This window comes from Simochromis diagramma, unplaced genomic scaffold (genome assembly GCF_900408965.1).
Source record: "Simochromis diagramma unplaced genomic scaffold, fSimDia1.1 OVJJ01000216.1, whole genome shotgun sequence".
In the NCBI taxonomy this organism is placed as follows: Eukaryota; Metazoa; Chordata; class Actinopteri; order Cichliformes; family Cichlidae; genus Simochromis; species Simochromis diagramma.
In genome coordinates, this window is record NW_024386883.1 from 5,310,088 (window position 1) to 5,333,069 (window position 22,982).

The 22,982-nt window shown below is 39.6% G+C and overlaps 1 protein-coding gene across 3 annotated transcripts in view; it reads left to right on the top strand.

Annotated features, from left to right (window-relative positions):
- Positions 1-3,960: 3,960 nt before the first annotated feature.
- Positions 3,961-22,982, top strand: part of LOC120734416 (short transient receptor potential channel 4-like) — a 30,654-nt gene continuing 11,632 nt past the window's right edge. Inside the window, exons 1-7 of one of the 3 annotated variants that reach the window (XM_040033243.1) lie at positions 4,165-4,228; positions 4,528-4,577; positions 7,459-7,688; positions 8,599-8,817; positions 16,011-16,151; positions 17,614-17,790; positions 19,121-19,321. In XM_040033243.1, coding sequence (XP_039889177.1) covers positions 7,530-7,688; positions 8,599-8,817; positions 16,011-16,151; positions 17,614-17,790; positions 19,121-19,321 — 897 coding nt within the window. In that variant the 5' untranslated portion in view covers positions 4,165-4,228; positions 4,528-4,577; positions 7,459-7,529. Of the gene's footprint in view, positions 4,578-7,458; positions 7,689-8,598; positions 8,818-16,010; positions 16,152-17,613; positions 17,791-19,120; positions 19,322-22,982 lie in introns of all 3 variants that reach the window. The other 2 variants (XM_040033244.1, XM_040033242.1) reach the window with 2 other exon arrangements.

Sequence of the window (22,982 nt, forward strand, 5' to 3'; positions counted from 1 at the left end):
GTCGAGGTTAGTGAACAGTGTACAGTAGCGCAGGATGTACTTAGACATGACATGTGTGTATTCCGAAACAATCTGTTTATTCTCTCTGGGGTCTGGAGAGTGATATCTGAGCAGTGAGAGGCATTTCTGCTGCAGCAAGCCATGATTTCTTAAGAAGAACTGTTTACTTATCCTTGGCATCACTGGTATAGTGGAACCTCTAAGTAACCGCAGCGTGTTGATATTACACAGGAAACAGCTCTCAAAAGTCCCTGAAATTTGTACTAATTGCACTGTATTTGTATATAAGAAGACAATACCACTACTCTGGGGATATGTGCATGATTGCTTCATATTTAATGGTGTGTTTGCACATGAAACTAATGACAAATTCCATTTTAATCTTATTCTCAACAAATGCACACCAACCTCCACTTACAGGTTTAAGCTCTCAACAATCTAACCAAAAATCAATGGCATATTATGCATTTAGTTAAAGTTGGTTCAAAACTACGGGGAGGCACAAACCCAGCCAGAGGGGGATCACAAGCCGGGATAAATTGGAGGGTCACATCAGGAAGGACATCCAGTGTAAAATCAGTGCCAAATCGAGCATGCAGATGCATCCGCTGAGGCAACCCTTCAGGAAATAAGAGAGCAGCCAAAAGTACTTTCTAGTTTACAAATAAACTTAGTCTATCATGTGATATTTAGCCATTAAAAATTTGTAAGACAATTTTAAACTATAAAATTAAGTAAGCCAAGCTTCCTTCTTTGCAGTGTTTTTGGCACATGAACCCTGAGCTGTGAGGACAGTCATTCACCAGGCTTTCTTTATAAAGTGCCCCTGAAAAAAATAAGATCAATTCTTACGTGATAACGTGATTTCAGAAAAGCACAATCCAAGCAGGAATTACTTGGACAAAAGGTATTCTGCAGAGCAGATTAGTTTTATATAAGAGAATTTTTAAGGCGACTCGTTTATCTTATGCAAAAGTGAAGGGATAGGAAATAAAATCCATTGTAGTTTTCCACCTACGACAGTGCCTCGCCAATATGAGGAAATAAAAAAGCAAATTACAATCCTTCACTGTGCGTTGCTGAGACAATCTTCTTCTTTTCTATAATTTTTGCTGACTGTAACAAATATGAACTGTGCGTGTTGGGGATCCGGGGTGGGGGGGCTCGGCCTCGACGCATCTCCAGGGACAACTGAGACAGATCAATTTTAATTACCCGGTAACCTCCCAGAGAGCATGAGCGTAATGATGATTCAAACAGCTTGGATGGCCACTCTTACCTCAGGGAACTCCCTGAGCAACTGATACAAAATATAGCTCAACTCCCACGGATGCAAGCAGAGGAAAAGAGGGGTTATGAAAACCTTTAAGTTACTTTATGTAGCCTGAATGTTGAACAAAAGCAGACGCTATGCAGTAAGATTCGACTCAGCTAAAGGGTGACACATAGGATGAGGCCGGCAGAGGAGGTGAAGAGGAAACATGGGTCTAACCTGCGGCAGTGTTAGAGTGTGAGGGAGTGATATGAACAAGAAAGAGGGGGAGGAGACAGACGGACAGAGGGGATGCTGCAAAGGGAGCTGTCACTGCCAACTGGATGCTCATACTGGAATAGGAGCCATGTTACATTTCACAGACAAAGACGGTGCCTGTTTGCTTTGTAGCTACAGAAACTACCTGCCACACATTCTCCTGCCTAATCTCTCACCGTGACCAGAAAAATTGAACCGTCTCAACTGTACCACAGTCCTGCTTATTCATAAATGGCCAACTACAAAAGTTTTCATTGGGATAAGTTACTGCAAAACTCTAAGAAGACAGAAAAACACACACACCAAAAGCACAAAATGTGCTGCAGCAGCAGAGCAGTTCAAACCAACAGCTCTGTGCCCACTCTTCAGTATGCTCGAGCGTTTGTATTAACAAGTAAAGCAACACCGCATTTCTGATGAGGGTAATTCACCATTAGCAAGCATCTCTTGAACAAAAACAGAAAAGAAGCCCCCTGCTTTTGAATCCCTCTGCTACTGAAGCCATACTGTGTTTCGCCTTGAGGCAAAATTCAATCAACCAGCGTAAGAAGCGTTGCCTTCATTACAGCAAAATGTCTATGGTGTCACTAGGCAGCTTAAAACGATTTAAGAGGCAGGAGGAATCTTCTGCTGGTTTTCTACCCCTCTCCACATCACATTACATGTTGTTTAAAAGTCTGTTCCAATCAATCCCCTTTAAAAGGCCTTTTATGGGAGCAGAATTAGCCTCAGGGCTATTTTTAGAATCAAAAACATTTCATGTTTTCTGACCAGTCGGCCACACAAATGCTGTGTAGGAGAGGTATTTTAACGTGCTCTACACACAACCAAATCTGCTTCACACCTTCTTAAAAAAATGCTTGTTCAAATACACAGATGTTATGTCTAAGAGTATTACTACTATAGCAGACTGCAATGACTGACTTTAAATTCCATGTCTTTGATTGAGCAGTAAAAATAAAATATTCCACGTTGATTTTGAATGTGTAATTCAATTAACTACCTTCTTTTCTGGATCAGCACTCAGCTGCTTTGGATGTATGTTCCTAAATCACTTTCAGGTGACTAATTCAAATTCATTGGTCTGTAAAACTGCAGGTGATCGTGCTTTAAAAGCAAGCGTTCCTTGTTCTGGTGATAGATCGTAACAATTATGAATGAACCAGATTTTAAAAAAGGCTGAGTCGAGGGAGACAGAGAGTTGCTTTAAAGTAGCCTACATGTGGGATTCAGGGTGAGAGCAGGGAACCCTGCAGCCTCACGGGTATAGTCATTTAATCTGACTCCACAGAGTACATCAAAGAAATTAGCAGCAGAGACATGATGCATTAAATTAATTTTAATTAAAAAATTTCTCAAGAGAATGCCGAAAGTGCAAATAGAGAAGGGGAGATTCTTTCTTTTTTTTCTTTGAAGACTAAGTTGACATGTATTTGTAAGCATGCATGAAACAAAGACCCTATCAAGCTATTACTGGTAATCCACTGTGTGTTGTCACAGTGAATATACCGTCCAGTATTTCTGAATGATTACGTTGACTAGCTGTGAATGAGCAAGAGCAGAGTACAAAGGAAGATGGATAAGCGGTCAAAGCCCATATATCTTTCTTGTATCCAGTCCGCACAAACAAAGTGTGGATCCAGTGTATCCATCCTGGCAGAAGCAAACAGTGAATAATCAAACGCTCTCTGTAGCCAAATGAGTGTCGCCGGTGACATTTCATTGTGACCGGACCTGCAGTTTAAATGCATTTTCTGCCAACATAAACTCTCACACAGTAAAACACAAAGACTGGCCGGGAGACTCTTTGAACATGACTGTTTAAACTTTCAACAACATTACACACTTTTAAGAAGAATTTACAACACAGCCAAATGTGTAAATCAGGGAGGGAGAGAGGAACTGTGTTTGAAGAAGGCCTGGTGAACTGTTTAGTGCCAAATCCAAGGACCTGAAGTTTGTCCAGGTCACTGATAATTAAGACAGAAGGGATGTGAGCTGCCTCAGTCAATTCTCTTCCTATAGGCATCCATAGTATAACTGACATAAACAAATCAGTAAAACACAGTGAACCTGGTTTAAGCCTGATTAGGTGATAAATCTCAAAGAGTTCTTCTAGTCATTCCAATTCTTAAACATTCAAATAGTAAGTGAGTCCGGTGAATATTCTACACGTCTCTTTTCTCCACATCAATTTGAGTTGAATTCCGAATATAACTAATATATTAATATATATAACTGATATTTATGTGATTTTTAGTGAATTTTCCTGGCTTCTGATGCTAATAAAATTCCCACAACTCATTGGATAAGCAGCTGAATGTGAAGGTGGAATCATGTAGTTTGTCAAGTGTAACTTTCATTCAGTGGAAGTGAGACTAAACGCCTGGCTGACTTGCTTGCTAAGATGTTTTTTTTTCTCCCTTTCCTCTTGCAGTGCCACTGTGTTCGATGCGTCTCCAAGTGCGCACAACCCGTCTGCAGCAGCATTATTCCGCAGACCGCCTGCCAGGCATCTGGCTGCTCTGCGTTTATTTCTGGAGGCGCTGCTTTTCGCTCAATCACCTCCAACAGGTGGATAAGAACACTGGTGGATGTACACCCTGGGGGAAACTGGAGGCGTTGAAAAACCAGGTGTAATCCACCGAGGGAACTTGGTTGTTGTTGCCTATTTTCGTCTCCAGGATTTGTTGCGCGGTGAGTTTAATGCGGTGTGAGCCGGTCTGCGTTTTTTCCCGCACCCCCTCCTTAAAAGACGGAATGGAAATCGTGATTAAACCTGACCAAATGTGGATTCTCAGGAGGAGTGCTAAGAAGTATCCAAAAAACGAGAAGGAAGAATGCGTACTACACTAAAAAAAAAAAAACCAACAGGAAAAAGACGCGCTGACATCTCTAACACTAACAAGCGGGATTTTAACACTGCTGTTTCTACATTTATGGGGATACAAATTCCAAGAAGTTGAGGCAAATTATTTTCATGCTGTTTTCCACAGGAAGACCACTGAGCTCCCTGAGCGAAGTTCCAATGTCCATCATCCCAAAGGTTTGTCATTTGCTTCTGTGTACTACTACTGATCTTTGACTATATAAGGCTCTTCAGCAGACAAGAGTAAGGCATGTTACCCTCGGAAGATTTCTGATAAAAAATTAAAACCGTGGCAGTTTAATGATTGTTTTCACTCGTACTGTAAGCGCAGGATGGGCTTTAAATATGCTGCATGGTCTGTTGGAAATCCATTTGATGCTGCTTGAGAACTACAACTTTCAGAATAAAAGATTCCCTGCCGTGGCGTTGGTGCGCTGCTGCACCGTGTAATCAAACAGCTGAGATTTCCCATTTCCAAGTAATGCATTGAATTCGGCAAACTCATTAGGGGAAGAGAGCCAGTGCACAGAAAGGCTACCTCTGTATGTGCGCGCGCGTGTGCATGCGTGGTTGTGTGTATTGGCTCGTGCGCTACTGAGCGTGGGCGCCTGCGTGTGCGTTTCAGTATTTGCACACAGAGCTATCAGCAGGCCGTACCTTTTGTAGTGTTTCTGCTTGGTTGGCAGCTTCCCTTAATAGCGGCTGTCTTTTGAGGCAATTTCTGTCGCAGGTTCAAGCAAGCACCAGAAAATATAACATAACCCTCACACTGCAATATGTAGCCTGATCTAATCTGTGTGTCAGATAAACACTAAAACACACTCTTGTCTAAAACATTATAGTATTTTGGCAAACAAATGCAAACCAATATAGTTAGGTCACAGAGAACCCTGATGACGTAACTTACTGTGTTGTTTTTGAGCAAAATTAAATTATAATTTTGTTTTTTTTTTTAAACACAGATATACATTGTTTTGTTTGGCTTGTCCTTTGCTACTTGTTTTTATTGTAAACCACTTGTTGTACTGAAAGCAGAGTTTAGTTTTCTGCTAAACAGACTCCTTATGTTGATAGTTGCATGCAATTACTTATACAGGTAAACTGGTCTCTGTAAAATCAAACTAAGGATCTCAGACGAGGTATGAAATGCTGCCATCAAAATGCAGGTCCAGGCAGCATCAAAGGAAAATATTGTTTTCCTTTAATATTATCCACTTTTAATACTTTTACCCTCAATCTTAGACATTCTCTGCTCCTATAGATGATCAATCATGTTCAACATCTGAATTCTTAACAGCAGACTGAAAAAAAAAAGTTCTCACACCTAAAACTGAAAGCATAACCAATCACACAGCTTGTTTATTTAAATTAAATCTTTGTTACAGTGTTTTACAAAGTACCCTTATCCTCCTTTTAACTGTGGCTAATGCTAGAAGTTTGATATCACACTGATGATTATGAAAGAAGGACTTGACCACTTGAAGCAGATTAACTCAGAAAGACAGGAAACACAGGGGAAACAAACTATATCCAAACCTACCATGTTCTCATATCAGTAAAAGAGCCAATAATGATAGCATCAAAAGTTTTGAACTGTGCCTTTAAATGTGCTATTTTAGGATGTGGGACTATGGGCACAGCATGAATATTTTTACTCATATTTATTAAAGAAATCGCTGCATTTCGGCTTGTTCTCATAAACTAATTAGCTGCTGCGGGTCCAATCATTATTTTTCAGATAGATGCAGTAATGAGTTGTCCTGAGACGGTGGGAAGAGAGAGAGGGGAGCCTTTAGGCACTAACTACTTGAACCTCTTGTTTTTTGTTATGTTTACTACTGTGCAGCGTTTTCCACTTAATGTTGTTTTTGACTCACCTGGTTTATATTTCGCCCTCATCTCCGGCACTTTCTGTGTTCTTGTCTGCTTTGCTCATTTCGGTTTTAAATTCTCTGAGGGCTGTCAGAATACCTTGGAAATATGTTCAGAGGTGACAGTAGACACATCCGCACAGATGCTCGTTTTCAGTCATTATTATGGTCGCTCCAGTTTTGAATTTTAAAATGGGTTTGTGACAGAAGCATTGTACTAATGCTGCTTTTCACATGATTTAAACAATATTATCTCATCTTTTTATCTACATTCAGTATTTCAATGTTACAATATATTTAGAGATGTTTTAGATCGTGAAGAAACCAGGGACTGTTGCCAGAGGAAATAAAACAAAGTGCATATTATTTGAGAAGATGCAACGTGTCAGTCAACTAGTAATGATTAAGCACATTACATAAAGCAGTTAGAAACTTGAGATTTAATGAATCGTACCATCCAGTGCAGCTGCAAGTACTTTCCTGCAGTGTGTGCTGTGTATCGTGATGGCTGTTTGTGAAACATGTTCAGCAGGAGCAGCCGCTGTCATGTCTACGCTTGATCTTTCTGCTTTATTTTAGAGCTCTCTAACAGGACACCAGAGGAAAACAATGCAGTGGAGGTGTTTTTGATTTCTTTCCTACCTCACAACTTAAACATTTTTATCCTTGATTTTTGCCAGCATGTAAACATTGCCTGACGTTGGATTCTGAGCGCTTGAAACTTACTAAATGCTACAAGAACAATAAAAGGCAATTTTTTCTTTATTTCCAAATAAAACCATAATATTTAAATGGTTTATCATGTGTTGAGCTCGACATCTGTCTAGGCTGTTCTCCACCTCTCACCCCATGACAGCTGACTCCTGACTGTCTTATTCCACTTGTCTACTTGTCATCTTATATTATATTTCTTCATTACTTATATTACATTGAAAATGACCTTTTATTCAACCGTAATTCTTGCACAGTTTGTAGGAAAACGCTTATAAACAGGCAGTTCTTAATTAGATCATGTAGCGCATGTAATAAATGGAGAGGGGTCAACTACTACTGTAGCTTCATCTCAGTATTACAGCCCTTTCTGCTCTGCATGTGTATCCGCTGTCCTCTCTTTTCCTTCTTTTCCTACTTGTTATGCAAAAACCAACAACAAGCTTATTCTACAGCTTTGTCTCTATCCTCTCTAGTGTGAACCCCGCCAGCCCAGCAGCAGCTGTAGCAGTGTTAACAGGGTGCTGGTCAGCTGAAGCTTAGAGAGATGTCACAGCTCTACTACCGGCGGACTGACAGCTCCTCATACCGGGACCGAATCCCGTTGAGAATTGTGCGGGCCGAGTCGGAGCTGTCACCTTTAGAGAAAGCCTACCTTGGAGCCGTCGAGAAAGGGGACTATGCGAGTGTCAAGCAAGCGCTTGAGGTGTGTGTGTTTGGGTGGAGGAATGGAGAAACTGACTGATAAAGGGACGAATTAATGCAGATGCATCAAGCTCAAAATTATGGATGAGGGAATGGCTCAATATTAAAGCGTTAATGTAATTTGATTGACGTGGAAGAGATTGGAAGATTCATGGGCAGGATGCAAAGTCATAATAATTGCTATGCATTTCAAATAATACGCAGGCTCTTTATAGAAACCAGTAGCAGAGACAAAGTGTTGGCAGGGAGCAGCTGCTTTGTAGTCCCGTAGCAACGGAGAGGCTGAAAATTGTAATATATCAGGACATGTCATCTAGCAATATAGTGACAAATGACATCACGATCCACAATAACAATTTGTGATAGTTTGCCCGCTTGACTTGTCCATATAGAGATTAAGAAGGGACATCTGCATTCTTACAACTTCCTTTTTGTTGTGATATTTCTTAAAATATTGCGTGTGTAGGCAGCTAATGACAGAAAGCTACTTACAAAACAGTAAGTTAAAAAAGAAAAGTATAAAGTGTAAAATCAATGCAGCAGAAACATGGGGTACTCTTATTCCTACATTCCCCACAATTCAACGTGACTGCCAACAGTTCAACTGGATATTGAGTTGTGTTATGCCAGCAGTAGTGGCGAGCTTAGTCTTGTGCTGCTAGCTTCAAATGCAGATACAAAAGAGAAGTGAGCTACAGAGATCTGGTAAACTCACTCCCACTCCACTCCTCCAGATTCAGAGGAAAAACTACAAACTTTTAGTAGCTTGTTCAGTTACAAAAGGTGCGAAGAGTTTACAGTTCCTTTCAAAAATGTTCATTCCCTGTGTGTCTTCCTCCATAATCTGAACCCCAGAGTCCCAGAGTATGTCTTGAAACAAACTCTGGCTTTCAATCACTTTATTTTGGCAGGAGGCTGAGATCTACTTCAAGATCAACATCAATTGCATCGACCCTCTCGGCCGCACAGCTCTGCTGATCGCCATTGAGAACGAGAACCTGGAAATCATCGAACTCTTGCTGAGCTTCAACGTGTATGTCGGCGACGCCCTGCTACATGCAATTCGCAAGGAAGTGGTGGGAGCTGTGGAGCTGCTGCTAAATCACAAGAAGCCGAGTGGTGGCATGCAGGTGAGGAAGGGACTGAGGAAAGTGGAAAGAGTTGCATATTAACATAAATTTACAAGAGCCACAAGCGCCTCTCTGCCGAGACTGTTCTCTGCTTTCCAGGTTGGAGACATGCTAGCAGGGAAACAATAGTTGACATTTATTTTCTCTCCAAGTTATTAGCTTTTCTTTTTTTTCTTTTTTTTCTTTGCTTTTCCAACGAATTGTTTTATGTTTCTGTCCTTTTAGTAGTTAATTGCATTTTTTAATTTTGGGTTTTGTTTTTTTGTTTTTTTTTTTGCTGTTTTTAAGTGCAGTGTTTAATCCATTTGTGTGCCAGGACCTGTGCCAGTTTCATTTGTAGCCAACATAATAACATTCTCCTGGCTAGTACAGTGTACCATTTAATAAATGCACTGCCTTTATCATTTATCGTAAGCTGAATGCCTGCATTAATGAATGATTAACATTTTTAAAAAATCCTTTACTCTTTATGTTTAGAGCATTACTTCCAAAGTATTCCCACCTTAAAGCTGCAAATGGCAAAAAGAGCCGGAATATACAGGTGCAGCTCTCATCCTCCCTTTGCCCTCTACTCTCTCCACCCTCAGGCCCTCCCACTAAAAGAGCACATTTGATACTGTGAGCTGCATCAACATTAAATTGAATTAGACACAGCTGTGCCTGATTGTTTGGATGCCGTTTGCAGAAGGCTTAAATATTTGCAACATTCAATTCAAACATTTAACCTTCATCAACAAAACCTATCCAGTCACTATGAATATGGTTAGATAAAAGAGGGAAACGTCCTGCAAACACAGAATTTTGAAAAGTTTTCTTTCAGTGTCAAATAGAGATGTTCAAAGGTAAATCAGAGTCTTGCCACCGGCAAGAAATCATTCCTAAGCACAGCATGGTAGAGCAATAAGACAAATAATGGTCCTAAACGGCGTTGTATTCTAATTGACACCGCATGCAAACTGACTAAGTTGACCTGTTTTCAGTATGGTACTGTATTTTTCGGATCATAAGGCGCACTGGATTATAAGGTGCATTAAGTGAAGCAAAACAGTCAGATAAGTCAAACTTTACTCAACTCATTCTTCTAGCTTCCTCCACTTCCATACCATTGATTCATTAATGTTGAATTCTCTCGCACCTGCTCTATTCCCATGTTGTTGCAGTATAATAATGACTAACCTCATATTTTGGATGGATTATCTCAGTTGTTCTCCTAACTGAAGTTTGGTCCATTTACAGCATCCTGCCATGCGATTGCATTTGTCCCTAACCATCAGGAACCCTCACACTAACTTATCGAGTGGTAAAAAGTTAGCGATCATCCTCCAGCTTCACTGTGTTTATGTTACGCTAACATAGCTGTGTTGCTAGCGATCACATAGCACATCATTATATACCAGCTAGTCCAACTTTAGTAACCCTACAAAAGTCACTGCTGTTTAGTTTTCTGTCTTCATTGGAAGTGATAGCAGAGCTGTACGTTTTAATTTTTTTTCCAGAAATCTCTCAGTCAGAACATGCTATATCATGTTTAGGTGGAAACTAGCGAGCTAACTTCCTGCTTACATCTAACTCCGTTAAATTTAAGTTCTGGATTTTAACCTTAATTGTTACACCGGGTAAAGCAGCAACATTGATCATTTTATTAAAGATGAAAGAATTTAGACAGTTTTTAACTCTCAATGATGCCGCAGTGTTCGTTTGACTTTGGGACTGGAAGCGGAGTTTGGACCCAGATTACTCCGCAAGGCTCCTGACTACAGTAGCCGTAATGCTCCGTCAATCCATCGGTGTGGCTTTGTAGCTTACCAAAATCATACCAAAACATTTTTGGAAGATTTTTGAGTGCCGTGTACCACATAAAATTAGTTCGAGCTCAGTAAGCGCAACCAGAATTTATACGTAAGGCGCACTGTCAATTTTTGAGAAAATCAAAGGATTTTAAGTGTGCTTTATAGTCCAAAAAATACGGTAGATGGATGATCATTATGAATGATAATTTAAGTCCATCTTCCTTGTTCCACATTGTGTGCAGTTATTTTAAATACAGGGTTGTTAACTTTTCCTGCACTATTGGGAAGAAAGTCTGTATGGATTTGAATACATAATAATGGATTGGATTTATATAGCGCTTTTCAAGGCACCCAAAGCACTTTACAATACCACTATTCATTCACTCTCACATTCACACACTGGTGGAGGCAAGCTACGGTTGTAGCCACAGCTGCCCTGGGGCAGACTGACAGAAGCGAGGCTGCCATATCGCGCCATCGGCCCCTCTGGCCAACACCAGTAGGCAAGTAGGGTAAAGTGTCTTGCCCAGGGACACAACGACCAGGACAGAGAGCCCAGGGATCGAACCGGTGACCTTCCGGTTACAGATGCGATTCCCAACCCACTGAGCCATGGTCGCCCACATAGTACGGAAAGCGCTCTCTCTGAAAACCCTGTGATTGGCTAGAGTCTCCCACCACACTCAAGAGTTTCTAAATAGTAGTGGTGGAGCAAAGAGTATGTGCAGAAGTAGCTTCCTCTCCAACCGCTTGAATTACACAATGTATAGATACATATAAGGTTGTTATTGAATTTCTACCCAATGGCAGTAAAGGATTTCTGGATACTTTAGTTTTAAATCTAAAAACAACATCCAGCAGCTCAGGGACTTTCGTGACTGAATGATAAAGTGTGATTGCCAGTCCCAGTAAAGTACTGCTACTCACTGTATAGCTTATAAACTGAATGCAGTTGCCTGGAGCTTTTTAGACCATCCAGATTAACTGACCCAGTATTGCTGGCAACAACAAAAGCTGACACTCCAAAAAGCTGCTTCATAAGCCTTCTGTGTTTTGGAAAAGGGACAAGTCTTACAGAGAGAGAGGTTTAATGAGCATGTTCACTCAGAGAAAATACACTGTTTAATTTAGGTTTGCTCTTATTTACTCTAGGAAGGTTTCACATTAGTTTGTGGACCGCTATTCATTAATACTCCACTTATAGTAATGAACAGGAACAAAATGTGTAGAGCTTTAGTTTCCGTTGACTTACTGCTCTATGTGCTTTCACATGCACACATACATCCTTCTTTTCCTCTCCCTGTGAGCAGTAATGATGGAGAGATGTTCCTCCTGTTCTCAACCTGTTGCAATAAGAGTTTTAATAAATGAAGTAAGCTCAAGTTAAAATTAAGTTGAACAAAAGTTGAAAAATGGAAGGAAAGGGGAAAATAATAAGCAGGGAAAGGCAGTGTGAGCTCAAAGAGAGAGATTGGGATTGTTTGTCAAATGGATGAAATTTCCAGTCTGAACCGCTCAGCTGAGACATTAATCAGGTGGAACACTTTATCTTAATGCCTTTGTAAGATAGTGCTTTTTCCCATCCACTGAGTAGGCTGTGAAAACAGATCACTCTAGTGCCACCATATCACTCCAATAGAAGCTCATTGATTATATTAAAAAACTCTTTGGAAAAAGCACATCCTATCTGTTGCCAGTGTCTTCTGAGATTTATTAATACCAAGATTCATTTTGCGCTTGGCTGGAATTGTGTATATTTGTCTCTCTATTTTAAGCCGTCTGAATGACATGTTTGTAATAATCTCACAAGTGTTTTGGCTTATTTGTTTTCCGCTGAGGACCGCATGGATATCAGCTTTTTAAATAGCTCCATGTATTATCCTCTGAGAGCAGATATGCATCTGTCAATGGCAAACAATGGATTTCACACAGCTTCTCAGTTGCATGACCTTCGGGTGGTTTTGAGTTTTGTTTTTATTTTATTTTATTTTTTTACATCTTTGTCTTTTTCCGTCAGCCTTTCGATATAAGGGCACTTATGGAAGGAAATCCTTCTCCTTCCTACATAACACAGAGCACGATGCGGAGTAAATGCATTCATGCTCGCTTGAATCTGAGACTTGAGCTTATTTTCCGCAGTGTAATTCAAAAACCGCCCGGTGTCCCATTTTTACACCAGTTCTATCTAAACATTTGTGATGATGTCGGGTGACAGTAGAAAACCAGCAGGGAGGCTCAAAATAGAGCATGGTAAAAACAAAAGTAACCGCACACTCTGCTGCTGCTGCAGATGCCATTGTTGTATTTTTAATCAATATGCTTATGGTGGATTCCCTATGAGTAACAAATATGTGTTACTCAGAAGAGTGGGCTTTTTATTTTCCTTTCTCCGCAATTACCATAGTTTCACATATATCAGTTTGCTTGGGCACAGGCCAATGCTGTTTGATGTAGATTATTTGATGTTCCACCTCTTCCCACATGGAGAACAGAATGTATATACTGTAGCTTATTAGATCACCCACCTCTGCGAAATGTGGCAACTCTTAGACATGGCTCTGTGCCACGCTTTAGACTTGCTGCTGCACTGTGACTGCTCTGAGAGTAAGCTACCCAAGTAATTAGTGTCCCTGTGTGATATAATGATTTTTGGATGCTATATGAATGATGAAACATTTTGGAGAAAATGAACCAAAACCCCTGGAGAACAATTCTTCATGCTTTGTTCCTCAGTGAGCAGTGGTGACAAAGGCTTACTATTTCTGCTTCTGCTTGGCTGCTTGCAAGTGAAATATTTTTAAAACATCTCAGATCATGTCTTAACTGTGACTTATACTGTCATGCCTATAGTTGGTCTTTTAGGATTTAATAGCTTTATTTAGCTTTGCAAATACCAAAGAGTCTAGGTCTTTTTTTACTTTCTTTTTTGTGTACGTATTTTTGATAGAAAGAAATCTTTTTAAAATATAGGTGTTCAGCTGTTTTTAAACATGAATATGTAATCAGCCAACTACATGGCAGCAGCCCCGTGCATTTAGGCATATAGACATTGTCAATGCAGGCTGCTGAAGTCCAAATAGAGCATCAGAATGGGAAAAAAAATGATCTAAGTGACTTTGGATATGGCATTGTTGTTTGTGCCACACTGGCTGGTATTTCAAGTGATAATCTACTGGGATTTTCCCACACTGCCATCTCTAGGGTTTAAAGAGAACGGCCTGAAAAAAGAAAATATCCAGTGAGTGGTTTTTCTATGGGTGAAAATGTCTTTTTTAACATTTGATAGAATGTTAAACCCAGATAGAGGCAGAATTTGGTGCAAAAGACATCAAAGCATGGATCCAACCTGGCTTAGTTAGTGGTGGTGGTATAAATGTGTGGGAGGGGTATATTTTCTCGTCACACTTTGGGCCACCTGAGCATTGTTTAAACACAACAGCTTACCTGAGTTTTGTTGCTGACCATATCCATTGCGTTACGACATCAATGTTAACACACTTGGTCGTAAAACGCAAATCATCTCAAAGTGGTTTCCTGGATGTGACAGTGAGCTCCCTATGCTCGAAGTACTCGCTGTTCTCCGCTGTCACCAGATTACAATCCAACAGAGCACCTTTGGGATATGGCAGAACGGGACTTTGTGCAGGTGCAGCTGACAAATCTGCAGCAGCTGCCAATATGGACCAAGATCTCTGAGAAATGTTTCCAGCACCTTGTTGGGTGTGTGCCACAAAGATACAAGCAAGTACAAGCAAGGTGCTTCCAATAAAGTGGCACCTGAGTGTATGTCAGTGTTAGCACATACAGATCAAAATACATCAGAACTAATGGGAAAAATGCAGATATATCTATAGGGCATGATTTAAGTGAGGAGTTTTGTTAGACTATCATACAGTGCCCTTTGCTGTTTTAATGGAAAAACACTGAGTATATAATTAACTATGATTGTAAGGGTTTAGATTGGCAGAAACAGTGAGCAGGTAATAACTCTGAGGTAATTTTAATTTACATAAATTAAATTCAGGTAGCTGCGACTGCCCTGCAAAGCCAAGACACTATAACTGCTGGTTTATATTATATTAATTCTGTATAATGCAGGACTCTTCTATTATAGAATCATTTTTTAGTACCTTACAAATAGTGTGATACCCTCCATGGGCCCATTTTGAGCAAGGAAAAACCCTAAACCTTAATCTTATATAAAATGTTTATAATGTAACATGCTGTTTTAAAAAAAAAAAATAGAAGTTGATATAACTTTAAATGTCACTACCACTTAAGTGGGTTTTATAATCTCATAATTATATGAAATTTTATAATGCTGGTCTACCATTTTTGTCACTGGGTGGCTGTGGCTCAGGTAGGTGATCCTTGGACAAGGTAATGAATGACAAGTTTCCCCTGATGTATCCGTCAGAGTATCCGTGTGTGTCTGAATGTTGTCTAGAAGAGCTTAGGCATGGACTAAGGCAAGCACTGTATGAATGTGTGTGACTGAATCAGTGAGGCAGAAAGGCACAATATATAGTAAGTGTCACATTTAACATTTACCATACACCACAGACCATTTCTACGCATAAACTCCTTATCTTAAGCTAATTAGCTTAGCTCGGCAGTGTGGCAAATTTCTCACTTGTGAGTTGGCATGGATGAGCTGCATTTAAATTACCTATGCAATTCTGTATATATGCAGTTTTTTTTGTTTTTGTTTTATTGAACCAGCAAGACAGCCTAAACAAAACTCAGTCTGTAGACTCAAAAGGTGTAAAATATCAACTACATTGCTATTTTCCTGGTGTTGTTAAAGTTTAGACCAAGCCTTCTCAAGCTTGTCTCTTTAGCATTCTTGGCAAAGCTCTTTCAGTAAAACCAGAAAGTCATAGTCCCATCTGCCATTATTCTGCCTTGAGTTGCTAAGCAGGTCCTTACCTATTCCATGTTTACCCTCTAATCATTCTTGAGCTGTCTTCTCTCTCTTCTCCCATTCTCCCTCACCACAGAATCAGATAACAGGCCTTCAATTAAAATAATTAAAAAGGCACAGCTTACTCCTCTGCTGCCCGCACCTGTATTCCCCCTCTTGAATGATATGGGAATTGAAAAAGGACTTAGCTGGAGTGGGTGATAAGAGGGATAGGTAGAATGAGTTTCTCTCTGAGCATAATTCCCTCTGAAATGTGTTAAACGCTGATGCATCTCGCTTTGCTGTTACTGGTGCCCCTTACTAAAGCCTTGATATGGAAGGCATTTTTTCTTTTTCCAAGAGGACAATTTCTTGTTTGGATTTCAACTATCTTTACCTCCAGGAGCTAAAAGCCCCAGGTACTGTGCAGGTCAGCGTCTATTGTATTTCTTTGACAGCTTTGTTCACATGTGCTGTCATTCTCTCATCTCCCTGCAAAGGTTCCACCGATCCTACTGGACAAGCAGTTCTCTGACTTCACCCCTGACATCACTCCTATCATTCTTGCTGCACACACCAACAACTATGAAATTATCAAGCTTCTGGTGCAGAAAGGTGTGTCTATGCCACAGCCGCATGAGGTGAGTGAACCATATCTAATATCTCTATGCAAGATACCATAGTTACACATATAAAAGTGTGGGTTCAAAGACACAAATTATGGATTTTTTCTTCTGTATACCACCACAGTGGATTCTAAAACAAACATCTAATATGTGCTTGAAGTGCAGGGTTTCATAAAAGTTAATTAAAGCCATTTCCAGAGGCTCAGAAGTCATTGGGGTAATAAACAGTTTTATAACCAGGTGATGCCTGTTTCCTGGTTATTCCATGAAAACGTAAGTAGATAAAATATATGGATTCGATTACAAGATTAACTTAAATTTATTAGGTTTTAATTTGAATTCTCACTATGATTTCCACAGAGATCTTGATGTGAGCGAAAGAGGCTATCATTAACCCGAAAACACAAAATAAACCTATTAGAGACATCGTAAAACTTTAGCTGGTGTGGCCAAATAGACACTCTGTTACATTCTTAAAAAGAAAGAGTTCACTGACCAGCTTAACAACACCAAAAGACAGCATTAGTGAGAATTATGGTTAAGAAAAACAAATTCAAAACATCAAACCAAGTCAGAAATACTCTTAAGGAGGCAGAAGAATCACTGTCAACAATCAAGACAGAGATAAATAGAGAGTTTTTAAGACAAGGTGCAAACCACTGTCTATGTTAAAAAACACAACAAGTCCAGGTTAGACAGCCTCTCCTAAAGAATTTAAGAAAGCCTGCACAGTTCTGAAGGGAGATAAAGTTACGATTCACTTGTGCCAGAATGATGGGAAGACAGGAGAATAAAGAAGGAGAGAAGCAGGTCCTGAACCGAAGCAGGAACATCATCTGTCAAACATGGTGCAGTCATTTTTATGACATGACCATGTATGGCTGCCAGTGGAGCCAGTTTACTAGTGTTTATTGATGGTATGACTGCTGATAGAAGTAACAGGATGAATTGTGATGAAGTGTACAGGGCTTTGCTCTCTGCTCAGATTCAGCCAAATGCTGCAAAACTGATGGGATGATGCTTTACAGTGCAAATGGGTAATGACCCGAAGAGTGCTACAAACGCAAAACAAGCATTTCTCAAGAGAAATAAATGGGAGATTCTTCAAAGTCATTTGCATGATATTTACCCAACAGAGCATGCCTTTCAGTACTAAAGACAAAGCATCTGAAAATGGGGCACTGTGTAAAAAGATGGCTGTAATTTCTGAACTATTACTGTGATCCTATTGGTAAACCCCTTGAATTATAGCTGAAAGTATGCACTTTGTTTAATTTAAAATCCAATGTGGTGGTGTATTTTTATAAAATTTAAATGTGCACATACATCTACAGGTTAGGTTGTCCCTTGAAGGTCTGAGTATCATACCTTGACAGAACAGCGGCTGATTTGCAAGACTGGAAGATGAGCCATTGCTAAACACAGAGAAGCCTCATTAAAATGTGTCCATGCGTCCATGTTTTGTTTGATGTTGCAGGTGCGCTGCAACTGTGTGGAGTGTGTGTCTAGTTCGGATGTGGACAGCCTGCGGCACTCGCGCTCACGACTCAACATCTACAAAGCACTGTCGAGTCCCTCACTAATTGCGCTCTCCAGTGAAGACCCCTTCCTAACCGCATTCAGGCTCAGCTGGGAGCTGCAGGAGCTCAGCAAGGTGAGGGAAAGAGAGGCAGCTAATAGTGGAGCTTGAGCATCAGTTGGTAAGATTTGATTCTGAGGAGCTGAAATACCAACAGTATGTATATTAATTCAAATTCAAATTCAAATTTTATTTGTCACGTACACAGTCATACACAGTACGATATGCAGTGAAATGCTTGGACAGCTGCTCGTGACCTAAAGGAAAAAAAGAAAAAGAAAAAAAAAGGAAAAGGCTATGAATAAGATAGGAAATAAATATGAAAAATTAAAAAGGGTAAATTTAACTAGGAAGGAATAAAATATAAATTAAGGTTAAAAATGAAATAACTGTACAACACAAATTAGAATGAAGGGTAAATTTAACTGGGAAAGAATAAGATAAAATATATAAATTAAAGTTGAAAATAAAATAACTGTACAACAAAATACACAATACACAGTATAGAACTATATAAGAATGTATGAAGAAATATAAATAAATAAATAAATAAATATATACACAATAACAGCAGCTGTACAAGTAACCTTTTAAACTTTATATAATATGACTGTGTAACAAAAAAATGACCTTTCAATTTATTAGATAAGAATTCAAATAAATCCCTTATGTTGAATCTAATATTTAATAAGGATTTGAAAAAAGGTTATTGATATCTCCAGCTAAAATATAATAAAATGCTGTTATCTATGTATGTGCTCTACGATTTACAGACATTTTAGTTAGATAGGTCAACTGTTTTCCTCCAAGAGAACATGGCTAATAGAGGTGATCCATAAAAGGTGTATAAGCAAGACGTAAGAGATTTCCTGATGCAGAAAGTTATCTATTACTATTAAGTAATAGATAAACAATAACCATTAAACACATGAAAGTTCCTGTTTTTTTCTCTATTTAATATAGAAATTTATATTTTTTTTTACAAAGGGTCCACAGGAGCAAAAAAGGACATTTTCAGTGAATGTGAAGTATGTCCAGGCAGTCAACTACAAGAAACTTTTTCTGTAATTTAAAAAAACGTATTTATTTGTGCGGACAGATTTCTTTCATTTACTACAGCTCTATTAGTTTTATGTAGATAAACTGAGACGTACTGCTAAACTTGCCCTCCTTTTTCCTTTTATTAATGGGATTAAACACAAAGTTAGATGAGTTCACACTGACAGAAAGGGGAGGTTCGCTGGTTTGGCCCACTTACGATCAAAATCAGCTGTATGTGTCCCATGATGTAAAATGAGTTTGACATCCCCAAGGCTTTTCCTGACATATTTACTCACATTTTACGTACTCCTGCTCTTCAGCACTACAGTGTTTGTTTTAAATCCACTCCACCTATTGCTTCCAGGTGGAGAATGAGTTTAAATCTGAGTATGAAGAGCTGTCCCAGCAGTGTAAGCAGTTTGCAAAAGACCTCCTGGACCAAACAAGGAGCTCCAGAGAGCTGGAGATGATCCTCAACTATAAAGATGATATCAGCTTATTGGAAGAGGAGGGCGCTAATGATCTGGCAAGACTCAAGCTAGCTATCAAATACCACCAAAAAGAGGTATGTGCAAAGTAAAATTATTATCCAGCAATGGTTGCATTGTATTGCATGTGTAATGTGGCTCCATGCTGTAGTGGGTAACACATTCACCTTAAACATGAAAGAGCCTCAGTTTGAGACCAGGAGGAGACACAAGCTGGCGAACTTGCTGTGCCGGTCCCAGCCCAGATAATTCGGATGGTTGCATCAGGAAGAGCATCTTTTGTAAAAAGCCGTCTGCTGTGGCAACCCGTTGGAAATAAGGGAGCAGGGGAAAGTATAGTAATATTCAGCCTCTGAATAAATACTAATACAGAAGTGGGTGTATGACATGAGTGTCATATTTTGATATATGGCAGGCCTTCATACGTTTAATTTATACCATTAATACACAGACATATGGTAATGTGTAAAATTCCAGATGGGCAATGAGATGGGTTGCTTGTTTGTTTTTTCATTGCCGGGGTTGCAGGAAGGGGAAGGAAGCAGAGAATGCCATCCTGTTAGATATCAACAAAATGATCTTTTGCAGACACACACACACACACACACACACACAAACACTGCATCTCAGTCAAGTGTGCCCTCCTTTACCTTAAGGCCAATGAGAGTCAGATAAGACTGTAATATTACAGCTGTAGCCTTCCAAACTGTGTAAAATAGGAAATCATGCGGGTTTTCCACTAGTATTATTTTTCTTTCTGTCACATTGCTTAACAGTGTTTTCTTCATGATCTACTGTATAGCTGTTTTTGTTTTTTAGATTTTTGTAATAAAATGTCAACCTGCCAAATGTGAGAGTTTTGCTGAACCAAGCCAACGTGGTCTCGTCTGTGTCACTGTGAGCTGATGAGAAGTGCTGTAATTACGTTAGATTAGCTTCGGGTTTAATGACATGAGGTGCAAAGGTCTTATAAGGTTTTTAACTGTTTTCCCTTTGGCAGCTCACACAGATAACAAATGGGAATGAAGATGCCCGGATTAAATAACCAGAGTATTACAGTTGCAAGGCAACTATCTAATAAATAAATCCATTTTTGTATTGTAGCTGTAGACTGAATATGTTTGCTAATACCCTTAAAAAAGCATGTCAGAAATTTAGCTCAACATTCATGTTCATTGTTTAGGTTTGAGTTAGGGTCGGTTTTAAGTAAAGGAAAAGACAATGAACTGTTAATTACATGTATCCAATTAGACACACCTTCCCTGTACGATCTGGAAAGTTTAATACAGAGCAACTGCTTTTGAAGGAGCTGTAAACATGCCATATAAACACTGATTACATTCACAGTCCAGATTTGAATTTCCTAGGGAGTAAACTGGGATCTTTTATTTAGCAGCTTTGTAGGCACTGCATTGCAATTCAAATGGATGTAAATAATTGTGGTGGAAATGGTCCAAACGTGGTAACTCCAAAACAATATTCAGTTTTCTGGTCTGCTGATTTCATCCTTTTATTTCCACTGGGATGTAAAACCTACCCCGGTGGGTAGAACCATAAACAATAAACATGCAAATAAGTTGATTTAATTCTTGTAAAGTGTATCTGTGGATTTTTGCATCTGCTCAATCTTCAGCATTCGTCTCTAATTAATGTGGCATTCCCCTTCGGTTAGGTCCATGTCGTTATGAATGTTCCCGTTAGTGTTAAAAGCCACCGTAACACCCAAAGGCTAATGCAAAAGCCGAGCACGCTTTCCAGTGTCGGGATGGTGAATGTAGGAGATTTTTCGGTGACTTGCTAAATTATGGGATGGCTAAAAGCAAGAAGAAGGGGTTAAATCGATTTTATACAACAGAATTGTTACGCTGCATATGAAGGTGAGGTAGGAAATGATGAAGAAGCAGACGCATCCCTCCCAGGAGCGACTAATAATTCATTCAGCTGTCTTTAGCTGGGAGCCCTGCGTGGCTGTCAGAGATGATGCACTTTTGGGGGAGTCTCATTTTATGACACTGCTCTTTCCTCCTTCATCCATGCAGTTGTTGCGCATCAACAAACAGGCTGGCGGATGAGCATGTTGAGTCACAGAAGGACAGTTTGGGGCCTTGCGAGTGCACAGGTGAACATGATGATGGACAGTTCCCTGTCATCTTACCGAACCCCTCTGCTGTTGCCAGTAAATCTTTCTCTGCACACACTGTAAACAAACAAGCCTCGCGCTGCTTTTGCCGCAACTGTGCCTCCTAGCGTCTCCTCATCCCAGCAGTGTTTTAATTATCGAGTCCCAACGTGCCCTTCTCTTGGATCGGCTATCTATAGCAGCTTTCAGTCGCTCCAGCATTTTGATGGAGAGCAGAGTGTCAAGGATGAGAGTAACAATCCACCCAGTCGCCCTTTTCAAATGATAAATGTCCCCGCCACCTGGAGTTGTTAAGAATCCTTTCAAGATGAAGTCATTCTGCTGGAAATGCTCAGTCTGTGAGAAATTATTATAGCATGTGGTAATTTGATTAAGAAGTTTGTTGCTGTCCTTTTGCAGTCTTATTGTTGTAAAACTGCCTGAAAAGTTTCTATTTCAGTAAATTTACTACTTTCACTCTTACTTTTTTGTTCTCTTGGAACAGGGGTGTCAAACATAAGCCCCGGGGGCCACAATTGATCCACCAAAGACTCCAATTTGGCCGACTGGGTGGCCTTGGAAAATGTGAAGCGTCGCATTAATTCTGGACTTTTAACTACCTTTTCATATATTTTACAGGTTTTCCAGCTAATAAAGACCACCCCCACAGTCATTTATGCTACATCAAAGTAATTTAGTAACAGATAAATGATTAAATGTTCCTATCTACTAGAGAAATTTCTTTATTTACAATGGATTCACAGAAAAAAGACATTTTGTGTTTTATAATTACAGGACAGTCTGGGGAATGAGCTATCAGCTTTTCTTACAACTTTAGCCCAAAGAGCAGAGCTGACAGATTTCTTTTCATTTTGCTATGATAGAAAAACTATCATGTGAAAAAACTGAGCAGTAAGGTGTTTTGTTTTATTTTTAACTCATTTTGGACTCTGTTTTATGCCTGATTTCTTGTTTGATTGAGGAGTATATGCAGCAGTTATGTAGGTAGTGCTTTTTGTTGTGTAGAAGAGGCAGAGTCATCTCGCAAAGACATGATTTTACATGAATTTAAGGCGCAAGACAATATTCAATAAACTGTAACCTCATTTGGGGAGATTTTTCTTCAATAAACTTCTCATTCGTTTGGAAAACAGAAACATGACATGAATCGGCTATTGAAAAACATTTTCATCTGCTGCCTCACATCAGAAAATCACATCTGTATAGTGCACATTTATGCGCGCACACACACACACACACAGAGATAAGCAGAGTTCTTAATAGGAAATGCCTTTTGTTTGCGAGAGATGATCCGTAAAGTTTTGCCCCCAGTGAAGTGTTGAGGGTTAAATGGACACTTACTGGGGCTGGAAAAGCTTGTTTGTTCATGCAGAGAGCAGTTAGAGTGTTCATTGTCTGCGGTGCGATCTCTGCTCAGTGCTTTGAAACACTGGTTTCTGATCTGAAAACCTTTTAAAACTCTCACAATAATCACGACACTCAGTCTGCATGGAAGACTTTTTTTTTTTAAATAGTGCTTTCTGTTTATGAATGTGAGTCATTAAAAGTCTGTTTTTGACCCTCGGCTGAACAAAATGAAGGACGTTTCTCATTTGTGT